Source organism: Pogona vitticeps, chromosome 8 (genome assembly GCF_051106095.1).
Source record: "Pogona vitticeps strain Pit_001003342236 chromosome 8, PviZW2.1, whole genome shotgun sequence".
In the NCBI taxonomy this organism is placed as follows: Eukaryota; Metazoa; Chordata; class Lepidosauria; order Squamata; family Agamidae; genus Pogona; species Pogona vitticeps.
Window position 1 is genome coordinate 10,502,532 of NC_135790.1, and position 16,480 is coordinate 10,519,011.

General features: G+C 50.1%; 1 protein-coding gene across 1 annotated transcript; it reads right to left on the bottom strand.

Moving 5' to 3' along the window:
* Positions 1 to 8,828: 8,828 nt before the first annotated feature.
* Positions 8,829 to 13,229, bottom strand: ZNF703 (zinc finger protein 703). The gene is made up of 2 exons (XM_072978827.2): positions 12,572 to 13,229; positions 8,829 to 11,569 (listed from the first exon to the last, which is right to left on the bottom strand). Exons 1-2 carry the CDS (start codon positions 12,908 to 12,910, stop codon positions 10,061 to 10,063), a joined length of 1,848 nt encoding a protein of 615 aa, XP_072834928.2. The 5' UTR covers positions 12,911 to 13,229; the 3' UTR covers positions 8,829 to 10,060.
* Between the last annotated feature and the right edge of the window lie 3,251 nt (positions 13,230 to 16,480).

Sequence of the window (16,480 nt, forward strand, 5' to 3'; positions counted from 1 at the left end):
CCTTTCATGATGGATTAGCAGAGAGACCAGGCAAGGATTTTGCACCTTGGGAGAACAGCTTGCCTGTTACTGAGTCCAAATCATTCATTCCCCCCCCACACACACACACACACTCCAAATGTATAATGTTGCCTTTGTTAAGTCTAGGCTGCAAGGCTGAGAGGGAGCCAAAAAAAAGGGGGGGGGAGTGTCCTCCAATCTCTTCTGTGATCGGATGTAACAAAAAATATTTGCATGTTTGTTGAAACTGCAAAATAAATGAAAATATATTTTAAAATGTCTTGGCCCTTCCTTCCCCTGCCACTTGTTGCATAGGACTGCATTAATGCATATCCACACCCAGGCAAGCACACTCATATGTGCATGCGCACAACCAGATGCGCACGCGGAGGGTCGGTCCTGAGCAACGGCTGCCATAAATCAATAGGAAAATAGGGGCTGCCAGTTAGACTAAACAAGTGCATTTGCAAAGCTTGCTAACCCTCATTAATCACTCTGACAGCCCTAAAAACACATTTCCCCTTTAATGACTGTATTTGGATAATCAGGGCTTTTTCCTTCTCAGTTAGAGTTTGAGTAACGGACAGCTGGTGTTATTGCAGCTATTCATTGGGAGAGCATGGGGATCGGGGTCAACCTGGAGTCAACCGCTGAAGGCCTTTCACAGTCTTGGGCCAGAAGTAGGAAAGTTGTTGTTATGCAGCAAGGGGAGCAGCAGCTCACTGCCAATAAGAATTGGAACACAGGCTTTCTGCTGCGTCCCACTCAGTTATCCAAACAACTATCCCCCCCTTCCACCAAGGGCAAAGAAAGACGGCTTGCAGCTGACTTGGATGAATCTCCTTTGCCTTTTGCAGCCGCAAAGTTTCCCTTGCTTTTCACGTGGCCAGCACATGAATGCGCCGCACAGAAGCAAAAAAAATGGTAATTCAAGAGCACAGGAGGTTTAAATGAAGCCATACATCACCCCAAAGCATCTACCTATATGTATCTTTCCTCCCCTACAAAGGCAGGAAGAAATCAAATCGCACTTCAAACTCAAGCGGAGGTTGTTAAGACAAAATGATTAATAAAGTGCATCGTCCTGGAGCCTTTAGTACAATGAATTCAGCAGTAACCCAGACATATATCGGACAGGGTTCTTTAATATGTTGGTAGCATAATTGCTCTGCAGCAGATAAAACAGCAGAACACTGGCAGGCTGTAAATGATGCTCAGCAAATTTTTGGGGGTGGGGGATTAGTTACCCTGCTTGGCAGTGTGTGGCTCAGGGGGGCAAAAATGGCTTTGAGGGATATGTCAGTGTCAAAGATGGGCTCAGATTCTGCATAAGTGTAGTCCTTGCCCCAGGTTCTCTGAATCTTAGAGGTTCATGATAATCGAAAGCATCTGATCACAACTGTCTTGCGTGGTTTGCCTACAGGCAAGATATAACAAGCCAAGAAGAACAGTGCAGCATCCAGAGCTACTCTATGATGCCTCCTGACCAAAGATCAAGAGTATGATAATGGCACGGAGAGATCTCTACCTGCCAGAACACGTACCTCTCAGTGAGGTCTTGGCTTCATCATGTATCCTCCACAGCTGAAGGGTTGGACTAGATGATTTGTAAGATCCCTTCCAAACTGATGATTCCTATGGTGGCTGCTGTGAGAATTACAGTTAATAACTCGGTCTTGATGGCTAGAGAATTGTGGGAGTTATAACCCCCCCCAAAAAATAATGTATCCAAACTCTGACAACTCAGGGTGATATCCCTGTTTTTCCAAAAATCCTCACAAGAATGCTGTAAGGTAGGTAATTAGTGATTTGATGAATCTTAATTTACTGGATTCACAGCTGAGCAAGTATTTGGACCAAGATCTCCCCCATTCAGGCTAATATACTTCCCATAACATTATGCCATACAACCTCTGGCACCTTTAAGTACAGAGGCCCACCTAAGATGCATTATGCATAGACCTAAAAAGCTAATTTATGAATGAAACATGTACCAGCAGCAATGTCTGTAATTGATACTGATCTCCTGTCAGAGATTTGTTATCTGCTGCAGCTGTATTAAATTAAACCTTTTTCGGCATCTCAGGTTGGCCTTGCATAATATGGGAAATGGCTTGAGTTACTTTATCAGCACACTACTTTTGAAAGGATTTTTCCCCTCAGTGCTTCATTTTGTGTCCCTTTTTACGTTTGCAAGATATACATTCTAGTATTGTTTCAGCCAACGTAACTCACAGTTTTTTTTTTTTTTTAAAAATTTGTCCTGAAGGTTTTGCATAAACTTTGTGTGGAAGATTGGAGGCTCAACGAGAGCAGGAATAATAGAAAATTATTATTGTGATGATTCTCAGGCTCAAAAATATTGCTTCTGAGTTAGATTGGTGAACTACCTAACTCTTGTTTCCCAGTTTTTTTTAAAAAAAGTCCACTGTGGACTAATTGCAACAAAGGTATTTTACATTTTCCTTCTCCTCCCCATCAGAAATTAAGTAGTGTACCAGATTGGCTCACATTTTAAACATGGAACCCTTTTCTACACCTCTTTCATTGTGCATTGAAGAGGTGCAAGACAGGAGGACATAGTTTCGGGAGCTTGTAGCGTTAAGAGTTTTACAAATAAGTGTCCTTTATCCAGCTAGTATAGAGCACTTTTTGTGAGGGACCTGCTTTGGGGAGCTATAATTTGGATGTCCCAAATCTGATCTTCACCAAACTCGGAGAGGGAATCCACTGAAGACTCCCTTTGAGTTTGGCATCTCTAACTCAGGCAGAGGCTGTTCCACCACTCCTAGAATTACAGAATTACATGAACCACAAAACAGCTGGTTTCATCATCAAGTTTGTGAAAGTTAGTGGTTCATGGAGAAACATGAACCATTAGAAACCACAATTTTCCTGGTTCATGCCCATCTTTACTTCGAATCATTAATGGCCGATGGAGCAGTGTAGGGGACCATAGTCTTTTATGTACCTTGCATTGCTATGTTATCTAATTTTATTTAATCATTCTTGTTCCTATGAAATGTTCTTATATTCTCTAGTTTAGCAGTAAGAAGAACCCGAGACAAGTGAGAATATACACCTCTAACTTGGATCTTTAACTATAACCACCTACTACTGAAAATTCATTTTCTAAGATTCTCCCCATTCAATGAGGGGCGGTACTTCACCCAAGCCACTGGTCCCATCATCTCCTGGCAAATAGAAGGGGAAGATATGGAGGCAGTGACAGATTTTACTTTCTTGGGCTCCATGATCACTGCAGAGGGTGACAGCAGCCACGAAATTAAAAGACACCTGCTTCTTGGGAGGAAAGTGATGACAAACCTAGACAGCATCTTAAAAAGCAGAGCCATCACCTTGCCAACAAAAGTCCGAATAGCCAAAGCTATGGTTTTTCCTGTAGTGATGTATGGAAGTGAGAGCTGGACCATAGGGAAGGCTGACCACCAAAGAATTGATGCTTTTGAACTGTGGTGCTGGAGGAGGCTCTTGAGAGTCCCCTGGACTGCAAGGAGAACAAACCTATCCATTTAGAAAGAAATCAACCCTGAGAGTTCACTGGAAGGACAGATCCTGAAGCTGAGGCATCAATACTTTGGCCATCTCTCATGAGAAGACTCTCTGGAAAAGACCCTGGCGTTGGGGAAGAGTGAAGGCAAGAGGAGAAAGGGATGACAGAGGACGAGATGGATGGACAGTGTGAGCGAAGCTACCAATATGCATTTGACCCAACTCTGGGAGGCAGTAGAAGACAGGAAGGCCTCGCGTGCTCTGGTCCATGGCATCACAAAGAGTCAGACATGACTTAATGACTAAACAACAACAACTTCACCAGGCATCATGGGAGGTTTTTGAAGTGGCGGGTCAGTGCACAGCAAGACTTTGGTGACACGAATCTACCAGAAATGGCAACCAAGGAAAGAAGTGTTTCTTTTGTTGGAACTCAAGGCAGAGGAAGCAACATGGAGGCCATACCTCTTTAGACCTTGCTTCAGCAAAAGAAAATTGGATCCCATATAGGAAACATGCCATTGTGTACTTTCCAAAGATCTATTGTAAAGCCACATAACGAATGCTTCGCTTCACAGTGCATGGCCGTATGGCAAACTAAACACGTGTGTTCTGCACACAAAGTAGCAGGAGTGGGGAATATTTGGGTCTACAGAAGCTTGGGTCTTCAGCTGCCAGAAACCCCAACCAGCAAGGGATTAACAAAGGATAACTTTGGTTTCATACCCGATTTTCCATACACAGAGATGCCTTCCATAGCAGTAGTTTTAGAAAAGGTAGTCATAACTTTATAATAGCCTTAGAACTACAGGGCTGGAAAGGACCCTGTGGATCATCTCGTCCAGCTCCTGTTGAGGAGGCTTAGTAGGGAATCAAACTCCCAACCTCTGGCTCCACAGCCAGAGACCTAAACCACTTAGCATATCAGGCAAAAACAAAATAAAAAATAAAGAAGACAAAAACATTGTGGCACCTAAAAGACTAATTTAAATATAAATATAATTAAAAAATATAGCAGTGAGTCTTTCAGGTGCCACAACATTTTCATCTTTTTCTCCTTTTCTTTTTGCCTGATATACACACAGATGACTGCTTAGGCCAAAATCTGGCTTTTGAAATGAAGAGAACAACGGATTTGGTCAGGCAATTAGGCATCTACGTTTTACTCAACTAGAATAAAACCTAGAGATGAGATCTGGGCATCTTTCTTTGAGCCGCGAAGTTTACTATAGCTCACCTTTGAAACCTTGCCTTTTGGAAGCTGCGCCAAGGATGAGAGACACAGATGCTCAGAGCATTCCTGCATCATTCCTGTTCAAAGAAAATGCAACGATATTTCCAGCTTTGTAGTCTAGGGATCACTTCTTTTTACAGCCTCACAGCATGCTAGAGGTGATAAATAACAAGAAGCAAGGACTAAGATAGTAGAATTGCAAAGGTCATTTGCAGCAGTTGAAAATGAGACCCTGGCACTGGGGGGGGGGGGGAACCAGCAGAAGGTCAGCTAGAATTCTAGTCCAAGGAGGAAACATTGCTCTGCATCTCAGTCTTGTAAACTTGCTGATGAAAAGAGATGATGAAAAGAAAAATGGCTAAACAGGTTTTCAGCGCTTGTATTTCAACTCAAATTAATCAATCGTCCACAAAAAAACAAAATTGAGATTCTGAGCCTTGCCGCAAACAGTATGTTAGCTGAGCCATTGGGGCTACCAAGCAAAAATTCCAAGCAAAATGAGCTTGTGATTCTTTCTGAAAGAAAAAAACAAACAGTATCCCCCCGCCACAAATGTGGTTTCTGCATGAATCCAGGCTCAAGGTCCCAGGATTGACAAAGAGAATTGAACCCTAAGAGGTCAGGAATTCCTAGCTTTGTCCTTGATGACTAGCATCAATGGTTATTAGTCACCATGGCCTCCTGGATCAGAGACAGGGTGGGAGTATGCCACTGCATCCTACTTTGGGGCTCCCCGGAGGCATCTGGCTGGCCACTGGGGAAACTCAGTATCAGATTAGAGAGACCTTTAGTCTAATCAGCAGAGCTCTTAGCTCTTAACTGGCCCAGTTCAACACATTATCGTGGCAGCGTATAACTGCCTTTCCCCACAGCAAGAGTTCACCAGTTCCATGTGATTTAGTTCAAATAAGAAGGATTTCACCAACACCCCAGGAGTCGGTCCAAACATGCAGAAGCCACTTCCCACAAACAGCTTCCTATGTGGAAAGACACAAGTCCCAGTCTGCCTTCTCAGCAGCAAGGGTGTCACTGCTATAACAAGATACAGATGGACCCCTCTACCTGCAGAATCACTATCTGCTGATTCAATTATCCAGTGCCTGAAAATAATACCGTGTTTCCCTGAAAATAAGACAGGGTCTTATATTAATTTTTGGTCCAAAAATGCATTAGGGCTTATTTTTAGGGGATGTTTTATTTTTTTTTCCATGTACAACAATCTACATTCATTCAAATGCAGTCATGTCATCTTCTGGTTGACGCACAATAGTGGAGGGTGGGGTTTCACTTAACTAGGGCTTATTTGGGGGGTCTGCAGAATATATATATTCTGTTCTTGCAATAGATCCAGAAGTTGTAACCTGGAAAAGTAGTTATTTTGAGCTTGTGACCCTACCTATCTCCCCCCACCCCTCTCTCTCTCTCTCTCTCTCTCTCACACACACACACAGAGATTCTGGGTTCAAGGATTATTCTTTGAATAGGCTAAAGACCTATCAGGAAATCTTGGAGATCCACCATCACTTAGCATAGGCTAAGACAATACTATCTTCATTTTAAAGAGCTGCAAAGCTTTGGCCCCTTGTCTGGTCAGCCTCTACAGACGAAATCAGCTCAGTGAGACACCAGACAAGGGGCTAAGGTTTGGAAAATCTTTAAAATGCTCTAGGCGGAGGCCTCCCATTCTGTAGCATATTTGCAGATGGCAAACCATCCAGGGGACGCCGAGGATCCGTGCACAGCCCGAGAGCGGCCATGATCCCACTGGGATCGGGTCTGATGGCAACTAAGCCTCTACAGCATTTGGATTCTTGAAGAAATGAGGGGCATTTGCTGGGCTGGAGCCAGAACTGCTGCAAAGCTCCCTTATTTTGTTGGAGCTGCAGCAATAAAAAGGCCGACTCCACAGCCACCTGACGTTTGGAGCGGTTCCTAGAACAGGGCTCATCTCCCCCTTGACAGACAGACTAGCAGTGAAGCACCCTGGACCACAGGGGCCAGCGCTCTCCCACATTTGGCCAAGACATGCGAACACAGCCAGGGAGCCAGATACCATTTTTTTTGGGGGGGGTGCTTTCCAGCCACTTGTATCCCCCATAAGGTCAGGGGTGGTGTGTCTCCGCAGGGAAAGTCAAGAAGCAGCACGCTTGTGGCGTTCTCTGGGGATCATTCCCTCCCACATGCTGTGCTCAAGGCAGGCTGGGGGGGGGGGAGAAACCATTCTGATTTAAATTAAAAATGATTTTTTTTTTAAAAAAATCCCATTTTAAAATTTTAAATCATTATTTAAATTTTTAAAAATGATTTTTTAAAATTTAAATAATCAAACAATTCAATTTTTAAAAAATCAAATCAAATCTACCCTAGTTCAAGGTCAACTGGAGAGAGTTGTCCGGATTTTAAGTAGGGCCCAGTAGGTGTTGCTGGACTACAAGTCCCAGCAATGGGCAGGGATAATGGAACCTGCTATCCAACAATATCTGGAGGGTTATTGGTCCTTCAGTCCTGTTCTATATGTAGTGACACTTGTCACACAAATAAATAACATTGGAAATAGCAAAACTATATGAACCAGAGAAATGAACCAGCATCCCAACGAACTATCCTTTTCTACTCCCGTAGATCTACTACTACCAAGAGGAAATTAATCCAGTCCTTCAGCCAAGCAGCAAGATTGGTCCGTTGCAAAATCCAACTCCTCCACCTACCCCCATCCAAGCAAGGAGGGTGCACCTTACCCCTGAATTTGGAAGTGAGGTGCCCCTTGACTGAGACTATGGGCCACTGATGTCCAGCTCTTGAGAAGAATTCACTTCATATTTAAAAAAAACACCAAGAACAAAACCAAGACAAAGACAGAGAGAGAAAAAGAGAAGTGAACAACGAAGGACACTAAATTTCTCTCTGGTCCAGCATTTTGACAATGGCTGACAAACTGCCTCTGGGAATCACAGCTAGCACAACTGCACCCTCCTTCTCACGTTCTCCAGCAACAGATATGCAGGCGCGCTGCCTCTGATACAGGAGAGGATATAGAACCTTCCGGATTAGCAGCTGCAAGTGGTCCCACCTTTGGGGGATCTGCTGTGCAAAGCGACTGGTTTAGGTGGCACCTGCAGTCCAGTTCTGCAAGAAGAAGGGAAAGGGGAGGACATTCCCAACCCTCCACCCAGCAGTTATGCCAACCTAGTTTTGCAACTGGTTATCACAGGAAGCTGAGGCTTGAAGACATTGTAGAAATCGAGTAGAACAGTCAAGAGGCATCCAGTTGACTTCCTTGTTGTGCATTTCATCAGGTCTGCAACAGTTTCAGAGACAGGGCAAAAGTCTTGCATATCAGCACACTGAAGGCATGTGTTTGCACACGCAAGGGTTCCTTCTCATTCCTCACCGCTAGATGGCACTGGAGCCTTACTGTGTCCCCTTTCAAGAAAGGCTGCCCGTTCCTGCTCCCTACTCACCAGCCCGACCTTCGCTTCAGTGGAGAAGCCTTCCTGCTCTTCCGTTTGCCTGCCTTGCCTAAGAGAACTTGCCACTCCATGGAAGAGAGTTAGCTCAGGAGAAAGACTTTGGCAGAGGCGGCCTCTGTCCCCAGCGCCAAGCCAAGCAGAAATGTCAGAACGCTAAGCTGGTAGATTAACAGCAAACAACCCAGTACTTTGTTGGGAGGACATGATGTTGGAACAGTTTCCCCACCAATGAAATGCTCCAGGAATGGAAAGCTAATACATAAGCGAGCAAGATGCTAGCTCAGCGCTTTGTCACACAGATACACACTCTTTTTTCACCTTAAAAATAAAAAGGAATGAGAACCGAAGTGGTCTGCTCCCTTCTTCTAAGCCTGCACCGTTTCCTTCTGCTGCCTGTACAGATCAGAGCCAAGAACTCAACTCTTTTCCCTTACAGACAATTTCCTTTTTCAACAATTCCTCTGAAACGAATTTTTTCACATTTGTGCTCAGCCTGGTCAACACTACAAGCCTGACACAGTTCCCCTTTCTGTTTGGCCCACGGTTTGCATCTAAAGGGCCGACAGCCCCGGCGGCCGCAAGGAGAAGGCAAGATAGCAGACACTACAGGGTCGATATAGCCAAGTATTCATTTATTAACAAAATAAGACTTACCAGAACGGAGTTCTATTCCCCCAAAAGGATCCGCAGCCTTCCGCGCTGCGTTAGACTGGGGGTCGGGGCTTCGCACCCTAATGACGGTTCCATTCCCAAGGGTCAAGAGAAAACTGGGCGATGGAGGCCATTAAGAGAGGATGGCGTGGCGGGTGGTTTGGGGTGGGGATTTTTTTTTTTTGGTATGTAGATTTGAGCCTGCCATTGAGGGTACAATTGCACCCCGCGGGCTGGCTGGCCTCATTTTAAAAGATCCCAGCACGAATGGGGCTGAGTCCAAGTTCTTCCCACATTCTTCATTTGGTGAGAAAGTTCCTCTGTTACAGTTCCTCATGGATGCTTGCCAATTAAAAAAATAAAATAAAATCCAAGTCTTTTTTTAAAGGAAAAGAAAAATTAAAAAGGAAGAGGTGCCCTACTGGGGAGTGCTTGGTTTCCCCTACTTTTGGGGCTTCAGCATCATCAGCAAAATCCAGGTGGCCAGGAGGAGTAGCACACCGGCCGGCTCGAGCGTCTACCATGCGTAGGGCATCCACTACCGCTGAAATCACGGCCGGCTGGACTTTACAGAGCGGAGACGTAGTCCTAACCGTGCCCGCCATGCGCCAGCTACACCCCAGCAGCAAAAGGGCACCCACCGCCTTCCACACCACGGGAGTGGGGCACATTTTCCCAATTCCGCACTTAGAACCAAGCTGGCAAACCACCGCTCGGTCCACCTGGCCTCCCACCACCCTTTCCTCAGAACATAATACACCAAAGGGGAGGGGAAGGAACCAAAGAAAAGAAATTACATTTCTGGTAACTGTACAAAAGGAAGAGAAACTGAATATGTATATAGCTATATATATATATATCTATAAGGATAAACAAATGAGAGAGGAGGGAGAAACGCCTTTTGTGAAGACTCATGCAAAAAACAGTTCATGGGGTCGAGGGAGGAAAACATATATTGTTTTAAAAACATCAAAGGAGAGAAAAGAAAATGCAATAACAGCCCCCCGCACCGGCAATATTCTTTTTTTAAAAAAAAAAAATCAGGTGTTTTTTTTGGAACAGACTTTTTGCATACCATTGATTCATTGGTGTATTAATGCACTTATATTCCCAGCTTTTAAGCTAACATACAGTAAATAAATACATTGTCCAGGGCAAGGAGAGGGGAGAGGGAGCGCAAACCAAGTAGTAGTTACTGATATCCAAGTGCGGAGGCTGAGGTGAGTCTTTGGCCATAAAGGGCGTACGGAGAGTAGTAGGGTCCCGCTGTGGGCAAGGAGGGCACCGGGAGCGCCCCGGCCGTGGGCAAATGGCTCTTGCTGTAGGGGTGGTACCGGCCGAGTCCCAAGGTGTGCGGGCTTCTCAAGGAGAGGGAGCCCGGCAAGGAGCTGGGGCTCCCGGGGGCGGCGGGCGGGAGGTGGAGGTGGCACGATGCCGCCGCCGCAGACCCCAGCCCCGAGGCGGGGTAGCCGGCCAAGAGTTTCTCTGCCCCAGGCAGGGCCGTGTGGGTCCTCAGGTGGGCCAGCAGTTCCTCCGAGGTGCCAAACCTCTTGTCGCAGGGTCCGCTGGCTGAGACCCAGTTGCATATGTGGGTCAGGGCGTCGTTCTGGATCATGAAGCCGTAGGTGTAGAGCGGGTGGCCCGGCAGGCTGGGCGTGGCGCTGGAGGAGAGGGCCGAGTGGAGCGGGTGGGTGGGGTACACCAGGGGGTACCCGCTCTTCAGGCCGCCCGCCGGGTCGTGGACGCAGCTGGAGCAGTTGGCGCCGCCGCCGCCGGTGCCCAAGTGGGAGGCGCTGTGGTAGCTGAGGCAATAGGGGTCCCGGCATAATCCTTGCATGAAGGAGGGCGGCGAGGCGCCCGTCAGCGGGCTGGAGCTGGGCGGCTTGCCCGGCAGCCCCAAGGCCCCCGGCAGCTGGCCGCTCACCAGGCCGGCCGGCTTGGTAGGATCCAGAGCGGGCACAAACTGGGACGGGTAGCCCGCGGCGGCGGCGTAGGCCCCGACGATGGAGCCGTGGTAGCCGATGCCGGAGGGCGGCAAAGGGAACACGGAGTGGCCCGCCTTGTAGGGGGAGACCGGGGCCACGTGGCCCGCGGCCGCCAAGGCCGGCGGCGGCGGCGGGGGCGGCTCCGACTTGCGCCCCGAGGGGGCCTCGCCGTGCCCGGGCTCCACGCTGCCGGCCCCGCTGCTCGCCCGGCTGCCTCCGGACGGGCCCTCCGGGCTGGCCTTGGCGGCGGCCTCGGCCTCCTTCTTCTCCTCGGGGCCTTTGCAGTCGGCGTGCGGCGGGGAGCCGCCCCGGGAGCCGCCGGGGGACGAGGCGCGGGACGCCGAGGAGGCGGCGTGCGGCGGGAAGGGCGGGCAGGCGGCGCTCGGCACTCGGAAGCCCGTCTTCTCCGCGCCGGGCCCGGCTTGGCTCGGCGGGCCGCCCCCGCCGCCTCCCCCTCCGCCGTCCTTGCGCGGATCGCCGCCGCCGCCGCCGCCCTTGGAGTAAGGCTTGAAGCTGGACTTGTCCTCGGCGGCGGCGGGCGGGTCGCTCAGCTGCTTGAGGGCGGAGGCGGTGGCGCGGCTGCCGGACTCCTTGTCCGGCCCGGAGAGGCCGCCCGACGCGGCCGAGTTGAGCTTGGAAGCCGGCGGCGGGTCGGGCTTCCCGATCTGCGAGCAGGTCTGCGCCAGCAGCGCCAGCGGGCTCTTCTTGGCGTCCAGCTGAGCCGCGGAAGGAGGAGAAGCCCCGAAGGAGCAGCGGCACAAGGAGAGAGAGAGAGAGAGAGAGAGAGAGGAGAGGGGGATCAGCCGAGGCCGGCCTGCAAAGCTCGCCCCCACTGCGTCCGCGCCGCCCCCCCCAGCAACCTCCCTTCCCCCCCCACACACACACCTCCGCGTCCCACGGGGCGCACGGCCCGACAACGGGTGCAATGAAGGGGCTGCCCCGGCCAGGAACCGCCCGCGGAGAGGACAGGCGCTGGCCGATCGGCCCTCTGGGCAGCCTCGCCTCCCCGGCGACTCCCGCGGGCTCCCGGTCCGGGCACAGGGGCGCGTCACCTCATCCCACCCCTCCGGGGTCTCCCTCTTGAGGAGCTTCTCTCCCCCCCCCCTCCAAAATCTGCTTCTATGCGGCTTAACGAAGTTCCGACCGGCACCAGACGGGAGTCTCCGCGCCGGGATCGGGCCCTGCGCGCCCGCGCTCCTTGCCTGGCCTCGAGCGGAGGGGGGGGGGGCGCGCCCAGAGGCGGCACCCGATCCCCCCACCCCACCCCCTCCAGTCCCGGACTTCAAAGGGGTTCTCCTGTCACCCGCCTTCCGCCCTCAACCCCTCAGGGCGGGGAAGAAGAAGCCCGGAGTTTCTGGGTTCCCCCCCCCCTCCGGGCGCAAAGTTCGGGCAGGAGGGGTTCCCCAAAAGCAGACACCGAGTGGCCCCCCCCACCCCCGCCGGCGCCTCCTCCCTCTGAGCCATCCCTGCCTAAACTGCCCCCAACAGATCGGAGCCGGGCAGACAGAGAGAGCGATCCCTTCGCCGCGCAGCCCCCGGGCAGGCAACTCCGGGCGACAAGGGCAGCGGGCCCGATTCTTCCACGCGGGGAGGCGAAGGCGCCGCGGAAGGAAGGCAGGCGAAGCTCCGGACCGAGCCGTCCGGCGAAGAAGCCAAGAGGGCGGCCGGCCCGGGGGAAACGGCGGGGGGGAGGCCTCCGAGGGCTGGCCGGTACTGACCTCGATGGGGCTGACCGGGGTGGAGGAGAGGGGCTGCAGGTATTCCGGGTGCAGGAGGTGTCCGCCGTGGGCGCTCAGCATCTTCAGCAGCCGGATGGGCAGGCGCTTCGCCTGGCGCAAGGGGTCCTCCGGCGGGAGCGGGGAGAGCGCCGGGCGGGCGGCGGCGAAGGAGGCGGCGGCTCCCGGAGACTGGGCGGAAGACGAGGAGGAGGAGGACGACCAGGACGAGGCGGCGGCGCTCGTGACTCCCCGGCTGCTGCTGGTGCTGGCGCTGCTGGCGCTGGCGGCACTGCTGGGCGATGTCCTTGCGTTAGATCCAGCGGGCGAACCACCGCTCATTTGGGGGAGCGAGCCGAGCCGGGCTGGGCGGGGGGGGGGGGTTGGGGGTCTGGCCGGGCTGAGGAGCGGCGGCGGGGGGGGGGAAAGAGGGAGAGGGAAGGCACGGAGGCGAGGGGGGCTCCGCAGCGCCTACAACCCACCGGGCAGGGGCGCGTCGCGGGATCCGCGGCAGGCAGTCAGGCAGACGGGCAGGCAGAGCAGGCAGAACGACCCGGACCCCCTTCCCGCTCCGGGAGCCACACGTCAAATAGCGCGGAGCGGCAGCCCACTTCAAAGGCACCGGCCCTGCCCACCAATCGGGGACCGGCGAGGGCCCTCGGGGCGGGGCCTCTGGCGGGAGGCGGCGCGCGGGGGGGGGCGAGGGAAGGAGGGAGGGGGGGGAAAGGCTCAGCCTCCTCCTAGTCAAGGGAAGGCGGAGAGGGAGCCGCGCCTTCCTTCCCGGCTCGCGGGCAACGTCCCGGCGTCTCCCGGGCCGGCGGATCGGTGGCGCCCTTTCCGCGGCGCGGCTCTGCCTTCCCGGTCCGGTCCCGCCCCGCTTCGCTCGCTGGCTCTCCTGTCTGCACGCACCGAGGCGAGGCCTCCTCTCCGCCCCGCCCGCCGCTCTGACACGCAGGAGAGACGAGGTCGTGTGGAAAGGGCCGGCGGGCGGGAAGGAGGGCGCCGTTGCAGCCCACCTGGGCTCCGCGCAAGAGGACCGAAGGAGGCGCGCGCCCGCGAGGGTTTGTGTTTCTGACGCGGGAGGAACTTGGGCGCCGCCACACTTCTTCCCCCGTTACTTTCCCCGTTCCTTTTCAGGGCTCCACAAATCTCTCCCTGGGTCGGCAGGTCAAGTGGCTCAGAAGGAGGGCAAACGGTGGCCAATTTAGACTCCCAGGCTTAGGACTTGAATACGGCCGATGAAAATGCTGCAGCGAGAGTGGAAAAAGGAGGGTTATAACTTCAAAAGTGGTGCGGGGGGGTTAACATAGGTGTGTTCACACCTTTTCTTGCTATAGATGACAGGCACCCGTATGTCTGATGTGTTGGAATATGGTTCTTAACCCTATAATGTTCAAACCCCCTAGAAACTACAATGCAAACTAGGAAGCGCATTTCTCTATAGAACTGATGGCTGACTAAACAATTTCACTGAAACTTCTCTAGCATTTTACTGTAAAAAGCAGTACAAACAGTAAATTGAGAGGAAACTTAGCTTTCTGTCCCGTCAGCTCTCCTGCCCAGTTATTTCAGGTCACCGCAAACTGTCTCCTAAGCCCATGTAAAAATCGTACGACTGAAAATTAGAGATTTCCCCTGGATTGTTTAGTTTTAGAGCTACAGTTAAATGTGAAAAATGCTTTGAGCAGTTGAAGGCATTTGAAGCAGAACCAGCCTTTGGACAGGGGGCTTGGATGGTATGCATGGCCCCTCCCCATGGGAAATCAATCATGGTCTGAATATCCCGTCCACATCAAAATTCTTGTCGGCCATCATTTACCACCCAACAGATTAGCTAAAATGTACTCTAATAGGTAAAGTAAATGCTGGAAATGGCATAAAAAATCTGAAATTTGAATTATCACCTTTGGTGGACCTGTGATAAAGCAAAAAAAAAAAAATACATATATGGCTTGTTAAAATAATAAAAAATGTAGACTTTAATCCAGAACTCTTTCTATTCAGTCTAATACCAGAAAGTGTTGATAAACAAAATGTACTGTATACGTAATACTATATATATTAACAGCCACAAGGATTATATTCTCACAATACTGGAAAAATGAAGAAACACCTACAGATCAAGAAATAATTAAAACAATATTGGACTGCACCAAAATGGGTAGACTGACACTGAAAATCAAAGGAAAGGAAGACACAGAATATTATCAAACATGGAACTTGTTTTATCAATGGTTAGAAGCACGTTGTATAGATTAAGAGCTTAATTGTATTATAAGCTGAACCCAGGTGACACAATGTTAAATAAGTATGGATGGATTTTATAAATAATAATAATAATTTAAAAAAAATTAAAAAAATCTTATCTGCTATCCAAGTAAAACTTACAAGTGTTGATTGTAGTTGCTGTTACATGCAGTCAAGTCAGAATCAGTTTATATTGACCCAAATAGGGCTTTCAAGGTAAGTGAGATATTTAAGAAGTGGCTTTACCAGTTCCATTCCCTCAATGAGTTTCTATGGCTGAGCAGGGTTTTGAACCTTGGTCTCCAGAATCTGTCTCTGTCACTCTATCCACTACACCACACTGGGAATCTATTGACTGTATTACAGCCTTCTTGGAAGTCAAAAGAAAGATTATTAATACTGACTAGAGGGGAAGTGTTAGCCAGTGTGATGTTGTGGATAGAGCAAAAGACCAGGAGTCCGGGACTCAAAGAGATATGGGTTCAAATGCCTGGTCAGCCATGGTGAGGGGAGCTGGTAAATTACTCCTTATCTTGAAAGTGCTATCAGGGTTGCTGTTAAGTTGAATGTGACTTCACCGCACATAACAACAATAGAGAGACATTCATATAGCAAGAAAGCTTAGATGATGGGAGGGACATGGGTAATTAAACATGGGTAGTTCAGACTTAACGAGGCAGAATAATATACAGTTGAATTTATAGCCCCACAAAATCAGACGATGCCTTTCTGTCAGTGTCATTGCCATCACAAGCACAGCCCCCCCCCCGGGGTGGGTGGGTGTGGCTTCTCTGAGAATGCTGTCCCTGGGGAGGTCAGGATGCCCCCCCTCCCTTTTATCCTTCTGCCAACTGTTGAAGACCCACCTCTTCTAGCAAGGTTTTAATAATCGTAACTGAGTCCTGGAACACTGAGTCAATCTGTTTTTAAAGTTGTAAATATTTTTAATCATTCAATGTATTTTATTTACTATTATAGTTTAATTGTTTTAATGTGTAATTTCTTGTTTATGTGCGTTTTAAATTAACACTGTGAGCTGCCTTGAATCTCCCTCATCTAGACAAAAGGTGGCCTATAAATGAGACAGACAAATAAATAAATAAGTAAAATTGAATGAGTTCTCCTGATTTCTATTAACATCACATCCAAATGCAAGAATTCCTGGTCTACTGAAGACATGTAAAGTGAGGAAGGGAGGGATCAACAGGAGGACACCCATTCTTTCTTCAGAATTATTTGAGTTTCATCAGGTTTGTTAGACCACTGCCAAAAACAGTCAGAGATCTCTTCTGCCCTCCCAATGGGCCACCATTGGTTTGAACTGGTTACTCCTACAGGGTCCACTGGTGGGCCCACCCCGGTCTAGATTCTAGGAAAATACTGGAGTTTCGTTACATCAAAATGCAGTTTTTCCACAGAAGCTCAGGTGGGATTTTAGGACCTGATGAAGCCATAGGTTCTCTACAGAAAATGAACCCATATATTAGTCAGTCCCAAATATTGCAAATCTTGAGTAGGCTAGCATGAGATTCCTGGGGGCTGCAGGGGGAAAAAAAGTAATCGTGAGTTGCCAGAGAATAATTCAGTGCAGAGATAGAATCAAGCAATGGTCAGGCAGATTGATGAGTATTGCAGAAAAGCGCAAAGCGAGCATGACTGGCATAA

Excerpts from the sequence above, each read along its gene's own strand:
- ZNF703 (XM_072978827.2), bottom strand. The coding sequence starts at position 12,910 with ATGAGCGGTGGTTCGCCCGCTGGATCTAACGCAAGGACATCGCCCAGC. Across the intron at positions 11,570-12,571 it reads CCCCGGTCAGCCCCATCGAG|CTGGACGCCAAGAAGAGCCC; the intron begins GTCAGTACCGGC and ends TCCGCGGCTCAG.